Consider the following 20,420-nt stretch of genomic DNA (forward strand, 5'->3'; position numbering starts at 1 on the left):
TGGGGGGGCTGAGGGTGGCAAGAGACCCAGAGGCAAGATTTCTTCCCCTCTCTCACCCCTCATTGCTTGACCATCTCATTTCTTGAGATGGGAAGGAGATAATGGAGGAGTTGGGCAGCCCTGTTACGAGACACCCCTATTGTATGACACTACCATTTTGGGCAGTGGTAGGGAAAGTTACCAGGCCTGGTGCTTAGCTCCCCTCTACCCTGCACCCAGAACCAGTTGCTGCTGCAATTAAAGGGAATACCTCAGGTAAAAGGTTTCCCCTTTGGTGGGGTGCTCTTAAGGGATCATCTAAATTACATTCTGCTCCTTAGGCAGTAGAGGGAAGATCAAAGCCCCTTTGTCAAGGGTAACCCTAAAACAAAGAACAAGAAGCATAATGGAGAGGAAAAGCAAAGACCTTTGTCTAATACAAAATGAAGTGACAGAAATAGATACTAAAGGGAAGTAACCTTGAAAAAGACTGAGTTCTAAAATAGTTATTGACTCCCACATCACCTGAATGATGAAAGAGTCCAATTACCCTCAAAGTAATGAAAGGACATTATAGGGAAGCCCTAGCCCTAGATTAATCAGATGCCATGTCATTACATCATAATGGCCAAGTTGTGATGTCACTGCAGAGTACCCACTCTTTAGTACACATTGTAACTGAAACCAGATATGCTGAAGAGTAGAATTGGCATGAGGAGCAGACACCCAAGGAGAGGTAACTGAGGGCTTTCCAGGGGTTCCCTCCATGGCTTATTGCCTAGGGTTGCTCCATGGCCCTAATGTCTTTCTAGACTTGTCACATCTTCGTTTGGTAATAGGTTTGTCTGAAATCTTTCTTCTGCAAACTCCTTTATTGCAGCTTTTGCTATCCTAAGTCCTCCATACTTGGCAGCTGTGATTGGTCAGCCCTCCCCTCCAGTGTTTCTCAGGACAGAGCACAAAACATTAGAGCAGGGTTTCCCTAAATGGGGCAGAAACTCACCATATCCATTTCATTCCCAGGGATAGATCCAAGTTTTTGGTTGTCTGAAGCACACAACTTATGGACCCTTTTTTCAAGAAAAATAAAATACATGAGGCACAAGAGTGAATATATTTCAGGATGAGAAAAAATATAAAAGTTATAATTTTTAAAAAACTGATAAAGATCACAAAATCAAGAAAAACAAAATTTTAAAGTTATCTATGTGGCAAACCTAAATATTTTCCCCTACAATTTTGTTTTTGGCTGCACACTCTTTGATATCCAGTCTTTTAATATGATTACATATAATTTTTGCACAAAGAGGTAATTCCATCACCATGATCACTTAAAAAAAATTTTTTTGGATCATTTAAAAAAATTTCACCTTCACACCTTGTAAGTGAACAATTATGTTCACATAATTGGGAGGGGAGGATTTTTGTCAAACTTGGGAAAACCCTACCAAATTTCTTTAGTATATGTGGTGTAAGATTTTGGAGCATTTTCAAATTTTGTAATAATGAATAACATAACTGAATTGTTGACATTAGTAGTATTCCTGGAGGCTGTATATTAGTTTGTTAGAGCTGCCATAACAAAATACTTAGACTGGGTCGCTTATAATATGGAAATTTTCTCACGGTTTTGAGGCTAGAAGCCTGAGATCCAGACATTGGCAGGGTTGATTCCATTCTGAGGTTCCTCTCTCTTGGCTTGTGGAGAGCCATCTTCTCCCTATGTCTTCATATGGTCTGTCCTACCTGCATGTCTACATCCAAATTCCGTCTTCTTATAAGGATAGCAGTTATACTGAATTGACTTACCCTAAAGACCTTATTTTAATTACCTCTGAATAGACCTTATTTCCAAATATGGTTACATTCTGAGGTACTGGGAGTTAGGACTTTGACAGGAATTTTAGGGGGACACAGTTCAGCCTGTAACATTATAAATACTATTAACCGTTCAAAGAAGTAACTGCAAATGACAGATGTGTGACTCCTAAACCCAAACTAAATGTATTCCCAACTCAACTTCGTTAGTCAATCCCAAAATGCCCATGGCCTCTTCACTGCCACTGGACAAAAAGAGAAGGGTGATAGAGGGGAAGTCAGAAAGAGACATTGATCTTGACCAATTGCAGTTTGAATTTTTTTTTTTTAATTCTACAAAAACATATTAACACATTGCTGAGACTCTTCCAGTGCTTTGGAAGAGATCTGTGCAAGAGAGGACTCTTAACTTCCTCCAGCTTCCTTAGCTATTGGGTAATTGTGTATCTGGTCAGTCCTGCTAATGTTACTGAGCCATGCAAAGCGGGAGGGAGTTTTCACTAAAGATTGAGGATGACGTGGTAGGTCCACATTCTTCAGCACTAGTTCCTGGAACTGCTTCGATGATCACTGACTTGCTAACTTCCTTCTCTGATAATGTCAAGTCTGGACCTCTTCCTCTCTTCCACTCCCCTACTCCAGTCCACTCCATCATCTTCTTACGTGTAAGGGTGAAACCAACATAAAAGAGGGAGTCTTCAGCCTGCTTTCCAGAACCAGGGCACAGGAATTTCTTTCCTTGGATGATTCTTCTCTTAAATCTTGGGTCTTTGACTCTTCTGCATACCCCTGACTTGGAAGTGTGTATCCTTCTGAGGCAAATGTGACTGAGTAGTCTACATTTCATAATTCCCAGCCCATGATCTGTGATGCCCAGAAGGACTGACTTAACCCCCCAGGAGCAGCCACTAAATTTTCACAGTTCCTGCCTGGCTTTCTAGCCAAACAAACTGAGTTCTTCCCACTCAATATCCAGCCTCATTGTTTGGATTAAAAGAATGAGCCCTCCATTGACAGCTGAGGGTTGTCACTGCCTAAAATGTTTCGCTTTTCCCTTTCTTCCTTACATACAAACCATTGGGGTTATTATAATAAGTCTTGAGTTTGGAGGTTTGTATATAGCACCGGCCTTGGCTTAAATCCTAAGTGATCAAAAGTTTCTAACTGTAAAGCTGAGAAGATTATTTCTGTTGCTTACTCCTATCATGCTTTTAAGGGATACTAGTTTGAAGGGCATGGCTCTTAGGACTTGGGATTGTTACCAAATGTACTGAGAGAAGGGAGGAAGGGGCAGATGCAGAGTCAACAGGAAAAGCTGAATTAGAGATACATTTCTCATGCTTGGCAACCTTTAAAGAGCTCTAGACCTTAGTGTGGAGCAATGAAGAATCAGAAGTATCAGTTATGATGGTTGACTTTTTACAGGGTATATGGGGAGTGGCGAGATATGTGGAATACAGGGCACCATTCTGAAACTGTTTTATAAATTATTTTAAGTATATAAGCTGCTGCTGCTAAGTCACTTCAGTCGTGTCTGACTCTGTGCGACCGACCCCATAGACGGAAGCCCACCAGGCTCCCCCGTCCCTGGGATTCTCCAGGCAAGAACACTGGAGTGGGTTGCCATTTCCTTCTCCAATGCATGAAAGTGAAAAGTGAAAGTGAAGTCGCTCAGTCGTGTCTGACCCTCAGCGACCCCATGGACTGCAGCCTTCCAGGCTCCTCCGTCCATGGGATTTTCCAGGCAAGAGTACTGGAGTGGGGTGCCATTGCCTTCTCCGAGTATATAAGCTATTGTGACCTAAATAAACAAGAGAAGACTATCATGAGAACAGAAGAGTCACTTCAGAAAGTATTGTTCCCAAGTTTTGGTCAGAAGACAGAATCCTAACTATACAAACTTTTGGCCCAGAATTTTGCAGTGTGTGCAATACTAAGTCGTTAGAAAGCCCGTTTTATTATAATCCCTTTCTTGACAGCAAAATCAAGGCCCCCCAACATGAGGCACAACTCCAGGTAGTCTTTACTAGGAGGGCCTGGGGGGGGGGGGGGGCTGGCAAGAGCTAATGAGGTGACCCCCTCTAGAACTTCATCTTTGAGAACACCTGTCTGGTGACAACTGGACCCGGGAAGCGGCGGAAGGTGCCAGGCTGCTAGGATCATTTTTCTGGGTGGCCAAGACACTTGATCCATCTCGAGAACAAGTTAACGGTTGCTCTAGGTGCTTCGTTTACAGTTGACGCTGCTGACGGAGGTTTGACCCTAGGTTGGGAACGCTTGTCTCCTATACGAAACTGGCAAAGGGATACTGAAAACGTCTTCCTTCCGGAGGAAACAAATGGGGAGTAGTTGTAGGCGGTTTGGACAGTTCAGCAAACTGCTTTGAATTTCTTGGGGAATTCCAGGAGGAACATTGCCCAGCGTACCCCCGAAGATCCGGCGCCCACAAGGCGAGGGTAGGAGGGGGTACTGTTCACGGCATCCTAGCCCGGGGGGACATCTTCCCTGCCCCATGTAGCCAATCGGCATCCCGGCTGAGGCCCATGCAGCCAATAGCCGATTTCAACCAAGACCCACTCAGCCAATGGCCGGCCCAGCCCGTTCCGCGAGGGCCCGCCTGCCTGCTCCCACCAATCAGAACTCGGGCCACCTTGGCACCACCCCTGGAGCCCACCCCACCCATCCGCCCCGCCTCCAACTCGCTGGAGCAGGGCTGGGCTAGACGGGCGCGCTCTCGGGGGCGGGGAGGGGGGGCAGTCCCGGTCCTGGCCTTCCGCGCGGGTGGGCTCGGAGCAGGCCGCGCTGGGCAGCAACCCCACTCTCACCCCGGAGGCCCCCTGCCCTTTCTCCCCCTTTCCCCCCGGCCCATGGTGCGAGGCTGGGAGCCGCCGCCCGGGCTGGACTGCGGTGAGTGATCCCCAGCCCTTTCGACTTCCCCTTCCAGTCCCTGTACGATCTCCGACCTCCGGAGCCCCATCTCCGCGCTGGGGGGAGGAGGAGAATTCTAGGTTCGAAGTGGTCCGGTACTCTCTCCTTTCTCCTCAGGACTTTTCGGTTCCCTGTTTTAACTGGGGGAGGGTGAGTGGGTGTATGGAAGGAGGGGAAGGCCGGGTTGGGACGCCCTTGGCGAAGAGAGGGTTGAGATTTGCCTGCTCCCTGGGGCTCATCGCCCCAAGTGCAGCAACTTTTTGTTCTCTGACCCAGTTTGGAGCCTTCTAGACTGCCTGCGAAATGGAGGATAGGAGAAACGTTTCCTTCCCAGGCCTCCCCTCCTCCCCTCCATGACTGCCTCCTGGCGACTTCAACACACGTACAGAAACCTGGCCTTATTCCTGGGGAGCATGGCCTTTGGGAATGAAAGGTTTGAGAGAAACTGCCCCTTCTGACCTCTACCCAGCCATACTCAGAAAACCAACCAGAAAAGTAAGAACCTGAGTCCTCAAAGGTTCCTGGTGTTGCCTCCTAATCAGAGACTTCTAAACTGAAAGAAGACTCAAGCTGAGACCTATTTGGTAATGTGGACCCAGATGATATATTTTGTATGAACCCTCTTCTCACCATACATTTGAAGGGCTTTTTATGCTGAGGATAGGTAGATGGCAGTAATTGAAAGTAAGCCAGTTAAAGTTGGGAATTTTTTAAATGATGCATACATATCCTAAGCGTTGTCATTAAAAGTACATTCATCTCACCAATTTCTTGGGTAAGTGTCCCAGCGTTTTCTTTGTGTTTGCTGATTGGCAGTCCCAATTGTCTTTCTAATATCAACTACATAAGCAAATCTCTAATCTGGCTACACCCTGAGAACTTTAAAATAAACTACCTTCATCTGCCCCAATCCAGGCTAAGTAAATCAGAACGAGGTGGATGCCGCGGGTTAAGTTTCCCCGGGTAATTTTTCTAATAAGCCGTCAGACTGGAGCCACTGCATCATCATCTGTGATTTCCAGGTTTGGTTTCTTTAAAGTGGAGTCTGAATTTAAACACTTTTGAAGCAATATGAATGCAGAATACTTCTGAGATTTTTAAGTCTCCTAGCCCTCAGTCTTTTACAGTTTTCTTGCCTACTCCCAACTCAACAACTTTTTTAAAATGTGCATTTCTTTGTATTATGTCTTTCAAAGCATCTGACTTTTTTTTTTTCAGAAACAATTCTTAATGCACTAATTTTCATAGGTTTATAGGATGTTTAATTATATAGAGACAAACAAGGGGCATAAGCAGGTTTGGAATCACACACAACTGGCCTCAGCACATAGGGCAGCTGAAGGAAGCAGATGACTTTGCCATGCTAGAGAATAGACTACCAGCCTCTAGTGTCCAGTGCACTGTGGGTACTGATTATGTAATCCAGTGGGGGTCAGTTAAACCAAGCTCCTGGACCAATTGAACATCTTTCGCTTCTACTCTGTCCAGCTAATGGCACTAGTACCTAGTCCCTTCTAAACTAATTTACATTCTCTTTCAGGCTTCCAGCCACTCCTTCCATTCATTCATTAACTGTTTTCTTAAAGCACTTACGACCATTGCCTTTATTAAGTTCGGAGGACACAGGACAGAATTTCTAACAGGGGCTTCTGGACAATCAGCGAACCCCCTGAGATTATAATTTATAATCTGTAAATTTGAATGTTTGGGGCGGGGTGCGAGGTAAGTCATAACTTTCTGAAAACCTTTAACTTCTTATTTTCAAAGAGAGTCATGATCCACAAAGTGACAAGCACATGAATTGAGTATCACTAAATGTCCTTTAAGGCCCTGAAAACACATTTCATTCAGGAACATTCTTCAGTTCTCTGAATAAAGACTTAGAGAACTTAGCAGGCTCACATCTGGTCTTCACTTGAACTGTCACCTGTTTTAACCTTAAGCCTAGGCTCAAGATTTTTGTTTTTGGCCACACCATACCGCATATTTGATCTTACGTCTCCTGACCAGGGGATCACACTCATGCCCCTTGCAGTGGAAGTGTGGAGTCCTACCCAGTGGACCACCAGTAAATTCCTAGCCAAGGCTCAAGTTCTGAAGATCTCTTTTTCCTAGCCTTGTGTGAACACCTACACTGCAAGTTTAAGGCAGCCCATTAATACTTTTCTGCCTTTTGTCCAGGGGTATGGAAAGCCCAAAGGGAAATAAGGGTGTTACCCTGACTCTGTACTTTTTATTGGTGACTTTAAGTAGCAGTAAGACATATCTGGCATGGTTACAGATTTAGTAAATTCAGAATTGATAGTACCACCATCACTGACAACTCTACCCAGAGGAGTCCTTATTTCTCCAGCTCTGATTTCTTTCTTTTTCTACTTTCTCCAAATGAGGTACAAGGACACAAGATGCTATAGTGTCTTCACTGTGCTTTTGATTACTGTAGGATCTACTCTCCTTGTTATAGTTCTCAAGAGCTATTCCCTGGTTCTAGTTTCCTCCTATATCAAAGCCAGATTCTTCCAGGGAGGTACCAGCTCTACTGCTGTGTCCTAATTTTAAGGCACCATTCTGTATCAAAAAGTCTTTTCACAACTTGTGTTTTGTGTTATTGAAGAAATGTGGATATATGCAGTATACCAAATATGACCTTTGCAGTACTGTTATACTGAACTATCAAGCCATGAGAATCTTAAGGATAGCAGACCACATGAATGAAAGCAACCTGTTTCCTTATTGGCTTATAGCTGCACCTGCCTTATTCCCTGTCTAGCAGTCTTCATCCTCACGCTGGACTGCTTTATTCCTTGTGCTACCTTTTCCTCACATCTAAACTGTTGCCATGACCTTAGAAAAATAGGGCACAAATAAGGTTGAGTGGGTGTCGAGCACTGGATCATCAAGTATTCTCCAGCTTAGATGTGGTGGTGTTCCTGGTGGGCCACAACTTCCAAATGGTGGTTTTAAGTACCTAGCCGTGCAGGCACTTCCTCACAGCCACTCAGCTGTGTCTTGAGATGAACCTGTTGGGTAGCAGCAATCAAAATTCACCTGGCAGCAATCAAAAAGGATTTATATCTAAATTATAGATTCAGTTCTAAAGCAGTCATTTTGATACTTTTTTTTAAAAGCAGCAAAATCCTTTCTGGAATTATATCCAACTCCCCAAATATAAAAAGTACAAAATCAGATACCTTGGTTTCCCCCACTCCTCATTAGAATTAGGACTCTGCAATAACAGATTGGCTACAGTAATTTAAAATATTCCATCTTTGCCTCATTCCCCTGTTGTCTAGGAGGAGCATTACCTTATATCAGAGTCATCCCATGATGCTGAAGCAATGATAAAAACTCTAATTTATTGAGCCTTTAGTATAGGGATAATGTCAGTTGCATTTTTTTAGTCATAACCTTGCAAGGTAGATGCTGTTATGACCTTTTAATCTGATGGGAAACTAAGGCTTAGGCAAGCATTCTCGGGAGTGGTGAAGCTGTGATTCATCCCAGATCTGTCTCACCCTAGACCTCTACCTCTAACAGCTCTAGGCCCCGCCTATACGACACCTAGCACACAGTAGGTGCTCTGTAAAAACATATGTAACTTTACATACGCTCAACATTATCTTCAGTTTTTACACATGAGGAAACTGAGGGACCTGTAAGTTCAGACAGAACTGGGATTCAAACTTCCTATGTAATGCTGGCTTTAATCACATTCGTATCCACTATGCCATGCTGCCTCCACTTACCCTCTGAAGGTTCTCAAACTGTATTGCATTCAAGGTCTGCATGGCCTTCAGTTTGTTAAGATTTTCTTGTTAAAAGGGAATGGTGACATGCATTAGAATGCTGCCGAATTTTTCTGTTCATCATATAAAACTTCAGATATTACACTGCTCTATCTGTAACTTTTACATAGGCATGCTGTCCTCTCTGTAATGTATTAGAAGGACTATTTGTAAACTCAGATGGGAGTCCTCGAAAAGTAAAGGGTGACAGATAATGTTAGTCTCTAATGCCCACATAGGGAGCATTTAACAGGGAGTTGAGTTAAAACTCAGTTACCAGGGAAGTCCCTGGTGGCCCAGTGGTTAGGACTCAGCACTTCCAATGCAGGGGGCATGGGTTCAATCCCTGGTTGAGGAACTAAGATCCCCACAAGCCACGTGGCAAAAAAAAAAAAGGTCAAACTGGGGCCCAGAATTATTCTGGGAAAGAGCTTGGGCAGGTTTCCAGGAATGAAGCATAGTCAGAGGCTTTCTCTGCGGTCCCCACACCCATGTTGAGCCTGGGAGCCCTGGTGCCACTGGGTAGCTTGCAGGACCTGGCTACAGTTTATAATGAGCCTGCCCACCTGGTTCTAAGAAGAAAGCTGGACTGAAGAGATAAGAGCTGCAGGCCTCCGGCCCTGTGTGGAGGGGGCTATTAAGGTCTGAGGGAGCTCTCTAGGCTCCCTGGAGAGAGACTCAGCAGTTGGAAGAGACAAAGGCTGGGGAAGAGGGGAATAACCTTTGTTCTGTGGATGTCTTGGGGAAGGAAACATTCACCTCCCTCTACCCTCTCTGGACCAAAACCAAGGGGAACTCCGTACATCCCAGATCACTGACCCATCTCATCCTACTGAGACTTAGAAACAAATTAAACTATCAATCACCTTCCCGCAACACTCCACCACCAAGAAGAAAAGGGAGCTGGGTAGAGGGACAGTGCTGTTCTACCTTCTCTACCTTCTAGATTCTCACACATTGTAGAGAATCTACATTCTCACACACGTTCTCACACATCCTAATCTTTCCACATTTTAGAGATAATCTAAATCTAGAGATAACTCAAGAAATAATCTGTTAGGAGATAAAGTGTTCTGAGATTACATACATCTCTCTGGTTTTCTAGGTGAGTCTTCATTCTGTCACTCTTGTTGCATGAACTTAGAGGGTGAAGTGAATTTGAATGGGAAAGATAAGGCTCTAAGGATGTTTTCCTTTTTTTTAACCTCAGAAATCAGGTTATCATCTTGGTGACAACACTCACTAGTTTTGTGACTTGGAATAATTTAACTTCTCTGGACTTTAGTTATTTCATACCTAAAGGGGGAATTATAGCAGGCTCTGATGATTTATAAGGTTATGAAAATTAAATGAGAAATTGTTAAATACTTTAAAAGCAATCCAGTACAGTACACATAGAAAATTGTTTTTGGAGTCCAGCGTTTTGTTTGGTAGAAATTGAGCAATGGCCTGAAAGGGGAACCCCAGTGATCGAGCTGTTTCTCTTCTTATTACAGCTATCTCTGAAGGGCACAAATCAGAAAGCACCATGCCTCCTAATAAAGAGGCCAGCAGTCTTAATAGCTCCCCTGCGGGCCTCATCTGCCTCCCTCCAATCTCTGAGGAGCTACAGCTTGTGTGGACCCAAGCAGCCCAGACCAGTGAGCTGGACAGCAATGAACACTTGCTCCAAACCTTCAGCTACTTCCCCTATCCCAGTTTAGCAGACATTGCCCTTCTTTGCCTACGCTATGGGCTGCAGATGGAGAAAGTCAAGACTTGGTTCATGGCCCAGCGCCTTCGCTGTGGCATTAGCTGGTCATCTGAAGAAATTGAAGAGACTCGAGCCCGAGTAGTCTACCATCGGGACCAACTCCATTTCAAATCCCTTCTCTCTTTTACTCATCATGCAGGGCGGCCGCCAGAGGAAATGCCTCCTTCTCCTGTGCCACCTCCGGAACAAGTTGGTCTTGGAATAGTGCCCCTGACTCTTAGCGAGCCCACCCAGATGAAAGGATTGAAGGTAGAGCCTGAGGAGTCACTGAGTCACCAGAAAGCAAAGGAGCCCTTGATGGTACCTGGCAGTGGGGCATTTCCCCACCAATCACAATTTTGGCAGGATCATCAATGCAGTGGCCTCTCCAAGGAGCAGGCAGGCAGGTGTCCCGACCAGTCACACAGCCTAGCTACTGCTTCCTGGAACCACGCCACAGCTGTCCACCAGCCCCGTGCTCGGGATAAGCCTCAATCCATCTCATTACTTGCCAGTAGTTGTAAGAAGGAGTCAGCATCTAATGTGACTCCTCCTTCCTCTACCTCTTCCTCTTTCCAGGGACTGGCTAATGGAGCTCCTGCCACCTCTAAGCCCCTTCAGCCACTGGGCTGTGCCCCACAACCATTGTCACCCAATGAACAGGCACTACCCCCACAGCTGGAGCCAGCCTGGCCCCAGGGGCTAAGGCATAACTCAGCATCAGGTAGGATTGGCCCTGCAGAGTATCTTTCCCCAGACATGCAACGCCAGCGAAAGACCAAGCGCAAAACCAAAGAGCAGTTGGCTATCCTCAAATCGTTTTTTCTACAGTGCCAATGGGCACGGCGAGAGGATTACCATAAATTAGAGCAGATCACTGGTTTACCTCGGCCTGAGATTATTCAGTGGTTTGGTGACACACGCTATGCCTTGAAGCATGGGCAACTAAAGTGGTTTCGGGACAATGCAGTACCTGGTGCCCCTAGTTTCCAGGATCCAGCAGTTCCCACACCACCACCTTCAACCCGCTCCTTGAATGAATGGGCTGAGACACCGCCTCTGCCAAATCCCCCACCCCCACCGGATATACGACCCTTGGAGAGGTACTGGGCAACCCACCAACAGCTCCGGGAAAGTGATATCCCTCAACTGAGTCAGGCATCAAGGCTTAGCACCCAGCAGGTACTGGATTGGTTTGACTCTCGATTACCTGAGCCAGCTGAAGTGGTGGTCTGTCTAGATGAAGAGGAGGAAGAGGAGGAGGAGGAACTGCCAGAAGATGGTGAAGAGGAGGAGGAGGAGGACGACGACGATGATGACGATGATGTGATCATCCAGGACTGAGTGGGAGGCTGGGGGAGGGGAGGTCTGTTACTAAAAGACAAACCAACTGAGTAACTGTTTAAACAAAGAAACCACATTTTTTTTTTTAACTTACCTTGTGGCAAAAAACTGAAAAACTTTGTGTTCTTGAGGATGGGGGACAGGGATATAGTAAGGGTAGACCAGGGAGGATGACCATGGAGTACAGAACGAGGTGGGGATCGGATGGGCAGAAATCTAGGCCTCCAGTCTCAGTGAGGGGCTTGCTATGGGTCTGGGAAAAAGCTCTTGCTCTTTTCATATCCCTGTTCTTTCCCCTTACTGTTCTACAGAGAGGCTAGGCTTTGGCCCACAGCCATGGAGTTCTGTAAAGGAGGAGTAAAGTTTCTAATACGACTCCAGTCCCAGCATTTTCCCGGCATATAAGGCTGCCTTGCATCCCATTTCTCTCTGAGCACAAGTTCATGCATAATGCAGCTAAGAATGTCAGTTACGTCCCAGTCAATCACAAATACTTCCTCTCCTCATACCAGCTTGACTTTCTACGTTTTTCTGCTGCTTTTTGAATCTCACAGGGAGCAGAATGTTTTCATTTCTGATACTGGGACCACTATGCCTTGTACCTTTCCAAAAATCCCCATTCTGTTCATTGTTTGTCTCAGGGTAAATCTTCCCCCCGGAGCTTGTGAAAAAGTTTAATAATTGGGTGGAGAATAATTTAGACTGGATATTTATTGGAGGTGGGAATTAGGGGAGATGTCCTTTTAAAAAAGTAGAATTATAGATTACAGAGGGGTAGAGGAGAGGGAATGGTGTCTGCTGTTCGGGAGGACGGTGCAGATAGATTCCAGGTTTGGTTTTACAAACCTGACACTCCCTCCTGCCTAGTTTGACAGAAACTGATTTTTTAATCTTTTTGGTGTTGGTTTAATTTGTGTCCAGAAAAGAGACTTTACCCCCTGTTTATAATATCTGTCTTGGGGACAGAAGTCCTTGTTTTAGAGTGGTTTTGATCAGTTGGGGTCAGATATAAAGATATCAGTGGATTAACCATCTAGAAATAAAAGAGTGGAAGCCCCAAATTGCTAGACTAATAATAAAAAGGCCAAAAATAAAATTGTTTCTCTCTCCACTTTGCCATTTCTCTCCTTTAAAGATTAATGGAACCAAATTCATCCACTTTCTGATTTAGTATACTTTTTATTTTCAAAGCAGCAGGATATACTGAGGTAAAGTAAATGAACAAAACTTGAAATAGATCAGTACCTATTACTAGGTAGATTGCTTTCTGCACCTGCAACAGCGTAGGCTCTATCTCAGAAGAGGGGGAGTCTAGAAATGCCTTTAAAAATAAGCTCAGTTTCAGAAAGGGTAATGGGATCCTATTCAGCTACAAGGTCATTCTTAAGACCTAATTTATCTCTAGCGGATGCTATCTTCAATTTTCCAGTATTTTCACTTAAGGTATACCTGCTATGGCCCACCCATTTAATCCCTCATTTCTACCCCTTACTACCCAAAGAAGAATAAATGTTTGATCTCAGTGGTAGTGTTCTTTGCTTATCCCACCATTTGAGAGTTTATGACGTCAACAGAGTTACAGTAGCAATAAAAGGGCATCCTCTTTGTTTCATTATCTGTATACTTTAGTAGGGCTTCAAGCCTGTGTCTCCAACTGTTACCAAACAGAAAGAAAGGAAAATCAACATATTTAACAGTATCTAGGTACAGAGGAAACAATAGGGAAATAGAAAAATTATAATAGGCCAAGGAACAGAGTTATTGCTTGTTAACACTGACAACGGGAGAATATATACAAAGCTAAAAAGTAAAATCCAGAAATAAAACATGGTTAATAAATATATCACCCCACACCACCCCAATGATGCCAAGAATTGTTTTTATAACCTTTGTTTCAAGTTTCAGGAAATAAGGGAGCTATCTGTATCCTGTGGGAGAGATAGTAAACATCTTCCTGAAGGTCTGACCCGATCACTTGCATAGGAAGTAATACAGCAGGTATAGGGTAAAGACTGAGAGAAAGTATACAATGAAACAGGGGTGTAGGCAGGGGTACGTTTTCCAAGGGCATCACACCTAAGTGAGTATGAGATGCCTCTGTCCATACTTCAGCAGTATGCATAGGTGAGACCTTGAAGGTGGTCTATCTGGGAGTGTTCCATGCTTCTCTCCCTCTGGCTAATCCCATCTGCCTCTGTTGGTAGAGATTCTGCAGCACAGGACAGGAAGGCAGTTAAGGGCGTTTATAATAAAAAAGGGCAAGTAAGGCCCTTTTAACTCATTATATGATGTTTAGCATGACAGTAAACCATTGCTGTTGCTTCCCCATAGTTTTTTCCATGGCAAGAAAACTTATAAGATTTGATACATCCAGTGTGACAAAGGCTATGTCGCCACTTATGAAACTGGAATGTTTCAGTTGGTTTACGGTGATAAGGCAGAGTATTTCTAAAATCAAACTGGGGAAAGCTGGAACATGACTACCATACCCAGAGACCATTACCAGGGAGGCAGAATTATGTCTCTGGGTGAGTGGTACTTTCTTCAATAATTCTTAATACAAAAACAGTAATATAATGAATTCACATGTACCCATCACCCAACTTCAACAGTTAACTCATGGCAAATTTTCTTTGATTTCTGCTCCCTCACACTGCCCTGCTCCACTAGATGAAGCTAAAGCAAAACTAGGATAATCATTCAACTTTCTATCCATAAATATTTTAGTATGCATCTTCAAAAGATAGACATTTTTTTAAGACAGACTTTTAAAAAACAACCACAATAGCATCATGCCTACCAAAAAAACCCATTAAAAGCTCTTTAATCAAATGTCCACTAAATATTCAGTTTTCCTCAACTGTCTCATAAAATGGTTTTATACAGTGTACTCCAATCGAGATCCAACTGAAGAACATTTACTTGCAGATGGTTTATATGCCTCAAGTCTTTTTTTCACCTGTAGATTAATCCCTCCATTTACAAGGATCTTAGAGAGGCTTCCCTGGTGGGTCAGCAGTAAAGAATCTGCCTGCAAGGCAGGAGCCACAGGAGACGTGGGTTCAATCCCTGGGTCAGGAAGATACCCTGGAGGAGGGCATGGCAACCCACTCCAGTATTCCTGCTTTGGGAATCTGATGGACAGAGGAACCTGGCAGGCTCTCAGTCTGTAGGGTCGTAAAGAATCCAACACAACTGAAGCTACTTAGCATGCACACACACAGAGGGATGTTATTTCCCCCAGTGTTGCCTTTTAAGGCTTAGACCCTAATTTCTTGCTGATGAAAATAAAGGGCATTTTGAAGTCTGAGAGCAAAATATTTACCTACCTTTAGTAGGTCACCAGGAGCTTGGTCTAAATATTCTCAAAAACCCAAGACTTAAAAGTAAACTTAGAGCTCCTTACAAACCGTTCTTCTTGTTCCCATGCCCTTTTCCTTTTGTTTTCTGGATCAGAATCATAGTTTCACAAATTTACAAAACATTATTCTAGTTCTCTCTGGAGAAATGAAAATGGCTTTCCCTAGTTCATTCAGTATCTCTATCCAAAAGATATATTCCACTGAAAATCTTTATCTGTGAAACTTTGGTGAATGTTATTTGTGTTAGCATACTTATTAGGTTCACCATGGCCAAGACCTCTCAGTTTAAAGCCTTGCAGTAAGGAATCCACCTGACAATGCTGGAGACAAAGGTTCGATCCCTGGGTCAGGAAGATCCCCTGGAGAAGGAAATGGCAACCCACTCCAGTGCTCTTACCTGGGAAATCCCAAGGACAGAGGAGCCTGGCAGTCTACAGTTCATGGGGTTGCAAAGAGCCAAACATGACTTAGCGACTAAACAACAACTGTGTGACCTAATTTTTAAACCCCAAACCAGGAGGCTACTCTGACAGTAGAATAGAATCTTTGAAACTTAAGACCACTCTGAAAAATTACCACACTTGAAATCTACCTCCCTCTTCACTGGTTACATTTTATGACCTTAACAAGACACCAGAATGAGGCGTTTAGTGTGCAGGCCTAACTGAGGTTTTCATGTGCGGACAAGTTAGACTGGCTCACCTGTAGGACTGGTAGCTGGAAACTAGGAAGGCTCTCCAGTGTGGTTCTGTTCTGCCTCTGACCTTAAGGATGGAATGGGATGATGAAAGATAACTTCCTGGGGTATTTCCTCAGTATTGTTATTGATGGATCAGGTTAAATAAGTGGTTCTTAATCTGTAGTACACTACTCAGGAGAGAAAAGGCTGTTAGCTAAGTAACTCAAGAGGTGAGTTATAATGCCCATTATTTTCCTTTGAGGATGGGGTATTGACATGGAAGTCTGAGATTTGAATTTAACTATGAATAGAAAGACGTAAAGACAATATCAAGATTTTGGTGAGCTATGGAAGGTGACAGACCCTTATCGCAAGGACTGGTAGCAAAAGTATCTTGGAAAACATGAGAAAAAAGATGCTGGTTTATCATTTTCACTGAGCACTAGCTCCCAGCAGTGTTCCAACATAGGGATCTCAAAAGCAACAGAAAAAAAAAAAAAAAAAAAAGCCAGTTTAATATTACAGGCAAATCTTCTGGTTAAATATTATAGCAGACTGGTATAAGGGATAAGATGAGTGAAAATTAGGCACAATCCAAAGCCTGCCTTCACAATCCAAAGTGAAGGAAATGGTCTTAAAGAAAATTAAGGAGTACAACTTGAGACAATGCTTTTCCAGGGTCTAGAATAGCATGTAAAAAAATCTCAACTTCTTTTCACCTTGAAATCGTCATTTTAGTATATATGTCAATAGTTGAAGCATCACTTCTTTAGGAATGTTAAATTAACTTACCTGGATTATTAGGAGTGAAGACTCTTGTGTGACCTAAATCCCCACTATTTAGAGACGGTCTGAAAGCAAAGACCCCCTGTCCAGAGGAGGCAGATGAAGCTCTAAAGAGGGGAAACAAGAGCATCAACAGAAAAAAGGAAAAGTTAAAGTAAAAGGCATGTGTAAAGGAAGAGCCTACACATTTAAGCCATAGAGGAAATAAATCCCCTGCTTGCAACTGAGAATACAAATAAATAATTTAGATGTGTATTAGACACAGTACTATTCAATCTTCTCTTTTGTTTACAAGGTAGATTATAAATTTCAGTAGTACAGGTCAGCGGAGATAATAACTCCAGGGCTGCCGGCAGAATGTCAGTGGGAACAGATCTCAAGTGAAAGGAAACACACTGTTACTTACCTATAAGATAGGCTGTGAGTAGAAGCTGGTGAAGGCGTTACTGGAAAGCATAAAAACGAGTCTGTGAGATAATCCATGAACTGAGAAGAGATACAGATATTCTGGGGCCCAGGGCAAAGGAACTAGGGATCAAAGATTTTCAGCATATATGTTTGGCTTTGAGGTTAAAGGCAAGTGAAAAAGCCCACAGATCACCTAGCAGCAGATCACTATGAAACTGTCTTTTCCCTTTCATGAGTTTGTAGGCCAGGATCATGAGCACACTGCCCTGATGTGCTCCAATGTATCTGTGCTTTGATTTCCCCTCTAAGTTGAAGATTACCAGAAAGAATGTCTAAACACAATGTGTCGTTAAATTGGTGACATCAGTAAAAATGGCAGAGTAAGGACGTCCACAGGGTCTCTCCATAAAAGGAATGAGAAATCTGGCAAAAATTGTCAGAGTGGACTTTTTTCAGAATTCTGGAAATTAACAAGTGGTTTTTAACAATCTGGGTAAAGTTTATTCCAGAAAAATAACTGAATGTGAGTAAGAACAGTGAGCTTTGTGACATTTTAACTTGCCCTAGTCCCACTTTTCCCTGTCCAGCTCAATGGAAGCATTGAAAACCAACAGTCTGGCCACCATCATAGGGGATGGAATGGGGTCAGAACTCTTTCAAAGCCTCATCCCAGAAAACTGTCATTACTTCACCTGTCTAGCAGTTCACTGGAAGACTTCACTTGCAAGGCTGCCTTTATTTGACCTGACTTGGTGCCAAACTGGCGTGCTGTAGTCCATGAGGTCGTAAAGAGTTTATGACTTATCAACCGAACCGCAACAAAGTGCCAAACTCACCAGGACTTGGAGCTTAGAGTTCATCGAGCGGGAAAAGCCTTTTCCCCACGAGTGTTTGTTGCAAACAATTAGAGGCATTTGTTTAGGCTGCCTGAGTTGACTATCGATTAGAACAAATAAAAGGCTAATCAAAAAGCATCAAAAGAAAAGCTATGGGAATGAGTTATCTTCAGGGACTTTGAAAAGGAACAACAGGTTCTTGGGAATCAAGGCCATGTGCACAGGGCTATACGCATGCTCAGGAAAGACCTAAAAAGACCCTAAGCTGTCATCTTGGGCTTACGTAGAGGTCACACAAGCAGAAAGGGAAGGCTGTGGCACAGGAGTCAACTGCCTAAGTGTTGAAAGTGCACTTCAATATACAGTCCTTTAGCACACACTGAGAGATTCATTGGTATCAGGTGTTTAAAGAAATCTCTGTCCAATCATTAGCTGACCACTAAGCTAACTGAAAAGAGACTTCAGTGGCCACATATGACAAAGAAAACAGATTTTATAGAATTAGTTTTAGAAAGTCACTAAACAAACAATGACAAACAACAACAACAAACTTTGGGAGGGGAGGAAGTATCTGATTCTTAGGGTTGCCATGTTATATTACTTAGCTGTCTGCTGCTGCTGCTAGGTTGCTTCAGTCGTGTCCGACTCTGTGCAACTCCATAGACGGCAGCCCACTAGGCTCCCTCGTCCCTGGGATTCTCCAGGCAAGAACACTGGAGTGGGTTGCCATTTCCTTCTCCAATGCATTAAAGTGAAAAGTTTAAGTGAAGTCGCTCAGTCATGTCCGACTCTTAGCGACCCCATGGACTGCAGCCCACCAGGCTCCTCCATCCATGGGATTCTCCAGGCAAGAGTACTGGAGTGGGGTGCCATTGCCTTCTATTTAGCTGTCTAGGTTTCAACAATTATAAGGCATGAGAGAAACAAGAAAGTAGAACCTATATAAAGTAAAGGAAAAAAGCTGTAGAAACTGTCTTTGAGGAAGCCTAGATGCATTAGGTGGAGAAGGCAACAGCAACCTACTCCAGTACTCTTGCCTGGGAAATCCCATGGACAGAGGAGCCTGGTAGGCTGCAGTCCATGGGGTTGCTAAGAGTCAGACACAACTGAGAGGCTTCATTTTCACTTTCATGCACTGAAGAAGGAAATGGCAACCCACTCCAGTGTTCTTGCCTGGAGAATCCCAGGGACGGGGGAGCCTGGTGGGCTGCCATCTACGGGGTCGCACAGAGTCGGACACGACTGAAGCAACTTAGCAGCAGCAGATACGTTAGGAGGGCATTGCCATGGAGAATTCTTGCCTGGAGAATTCTTGCCATGGAGAATTCTTGCCTGGAGAATCCCATGGACAGAGGAGCTTGGTGGGCTACAGTCCATAGGGCTGCAAAGAGTTGGACACAACTGAAGTGACTTAGCACACACATGCATGCACACACAGATACATTAGACTTTTAAGAGAAAGCCTTTAAACCAACTATTTTAAACATATTCAAATAACTAAAGAAAACCATGTCTAGAGCACTAAATGAAAGTATGACAATGGTCTCACTAAATAGAGAATACTAAGTAAATATAAATTCTGGAATTGATAAGTTAACTAAAATGTAAACTGCACTACAGATATGAGCAGGCATAAGAAAGAATCAGCAAATTTGAAGATAAATCAATTGAGATTATCCAGTTTGAGGAAGAGAAATAAAAAGGAATGACGAATAATGAACAGAGCCTCAGAGAACTTGATGAAATACCATCAAGCATACCAGCACAAACAAATGGGAGTTCCAAAAGGAAAACAGAGAGGACAAGGGGCAAAGAGAATTATCTGAAGATATAAGGGCTGACAACTTCCCAAAATGATGAAAATATTAATCTATGCATCCAAGAAGCTCAATAAATCCCAAAGATGATAAATCAAAGAGATCCATACCTGGATGCATCATAAACTGTTGAAAGCTAAAGACAAAAAAAAAAAAAGAAAGAAAGAGGAACCTTGAAAGCAGCAAAAGAGAAGCCATTTATCACATGCAAGGGATTCTCAATAAAACTGGCACTGATTTCTCTTCAGAAACCACGGAGGCCAGAACACAGGAGGATAACATATTCAAAATGCTAAATGAAACAATGTCAACCAAAAGTTTTAAATCCAGCAAAACTATCTTTCAAAAATGAAGGAGAAATTAAGATACTTCTTGATAATGGATAAAACAACTAGACAAGTTCAGCAAGAAAATAGAAGATTTAAACAACATTGTAAGGACTTTCCTGGTGGTCCAGTGGTTAAAAATCTGCTCTCCAATGCAGGGGAAACAAGTTTGATCCCTGATCAGAGAACTAAGATCCCACATGCTGTGGGGCAGCTAAGCCCATGTGTTAAAACTGCAGAGCCTACACTCTGGAGCCCAAGCCACAACCAGAGAGAAACCACAATGAAAGATCCTGCATGCCACAACACAGCTAAGATCTGTTGCAGCCAAACAAATAAATATTTTTTAAAACACAACAACACTATATACCAACTAAATTAACAGACATCTATAGAACACTCCATCCAACAACAGCAGAATATACACTCTTTTCTGTACCTGTACCTGGAACACCACTTGTACCTGGAACATTCCCCAGGATAACAATGCTTTAGGCCATACAGTTAAATGGATCTAAATCATACAAAATATGTTGTCCAACAACAGTGAAATGAAATTAAGATAAAAAACAGGAGGAAATTTGGGAAATTAACAATTATATGGATAATCAACACTGCTA

General features: G+C 43.3%; 2 protein-coding genes across 7 annotated transcripts in view; one reads left to right on the plus strand and one right to left on the minus strand.

Moving 5' to 3' along the window:
* Window positions 1–620: 620 nt before the first annotated feature.
* On the plus strand, window positions 621–12,697 carry HOMEZ (homeobox and leucine zipper encoding). Of its 6 annotated transcripts, XM_024997946.2 has the most exons (4): window positions 4,553–4,704; window positions 5,002–5,309; window positions 6,266–6,447; window positions 10,007–12,697. In XM_024997946.2, the coding sequence occupies exon 4, from the start codon at window positions 10,039–10,041 to the stop codon at window positions 11,584–11,586; it is 1,548 nt and encodes a 515-aa protein (XP_024853714.1). In that variant the 5' UTR covers window positions 4,553–4,704; window positions 5,002–5,309; window positions 6,266–6,447; window positions 10,007–10,038; the 3' UTR covers window positions 11,587–12,697. The 6 variants fall into 6 exon arrangements, with proteins under 6 accessions (XP_024853712.1, XP_002690550.3, XP_024853714.1 ...); XM_059890781.1 differs by lacking the exon at window positions 6,266–6,447 and having other exon boundaries at window positions 5,002–5,500; XM_059890782.1 differs by lacking the exon at window positions 6,266–6,447.
* A 398-nt stretch (window positions 12,698–13,095) lies between these two features.
* Window positions 13,096–20,420, minus strand: part of RNF212B (ring finger protein 212B) — a 30,722-nt gene continuing 23,397 nt past the window's right edge. The window contains exons 12-15 of the mRNA XM_005211442.5: window positions 16,820–16,859; window positions 16,420–16,520; window positions 15,651–15,712; window positions 13,096–13,795 (exon numbers count right to left, since the gene is read on the minus strand). Of these exons, the coding sequence (XP_005211499.1) occupies window positions 13,730–13,795; window positions 15,651–15,712; window positions 16,420–16,520; window positions 16,820–16,859 (269 nt within the window). The 3' untranslated portion in view covers window positions 13,096–13,729. The remainder of the gene's footprint in view (window positions 13,796–15,650; window positions 15,713–16,419; window positions 16,521–16,819; window positions 16,860–20,420) is intronic.

This window comes from Bos taurus, chromosome 10 (assembly GCF_002263795.3).
Source record: "Bos taurus isolate L1 Dominette 01449 registration number 42190680 breed Hereford chromosome 10, ARS-UCD2.0, whole genome shotgun sequence".
Classification (NCBI taxonomy): domain Eukaryota; kingdom Metazoa; phylum Chordata; class Mammalia; order Artiodactyla; family Bovidae; genus Bos; species Bos taurus.

Excerpts from the sequence above, each read along its gene's own strand:
- HOMEZ (XM_024997944.2), top strand. The coding sequence starts at position 670 with ATGCTGAAGAGTAGAATTGGCATGAGGAGCAGACACCCAAGGAGAG. Across the intron at positions 716-10,006 it reads GAGCAGACACCCAAGGAGAG|CTATCTCTGAAGGGCACAAA; the intron begins GTAACTGAGGGC and ends TTCTTATTACAG.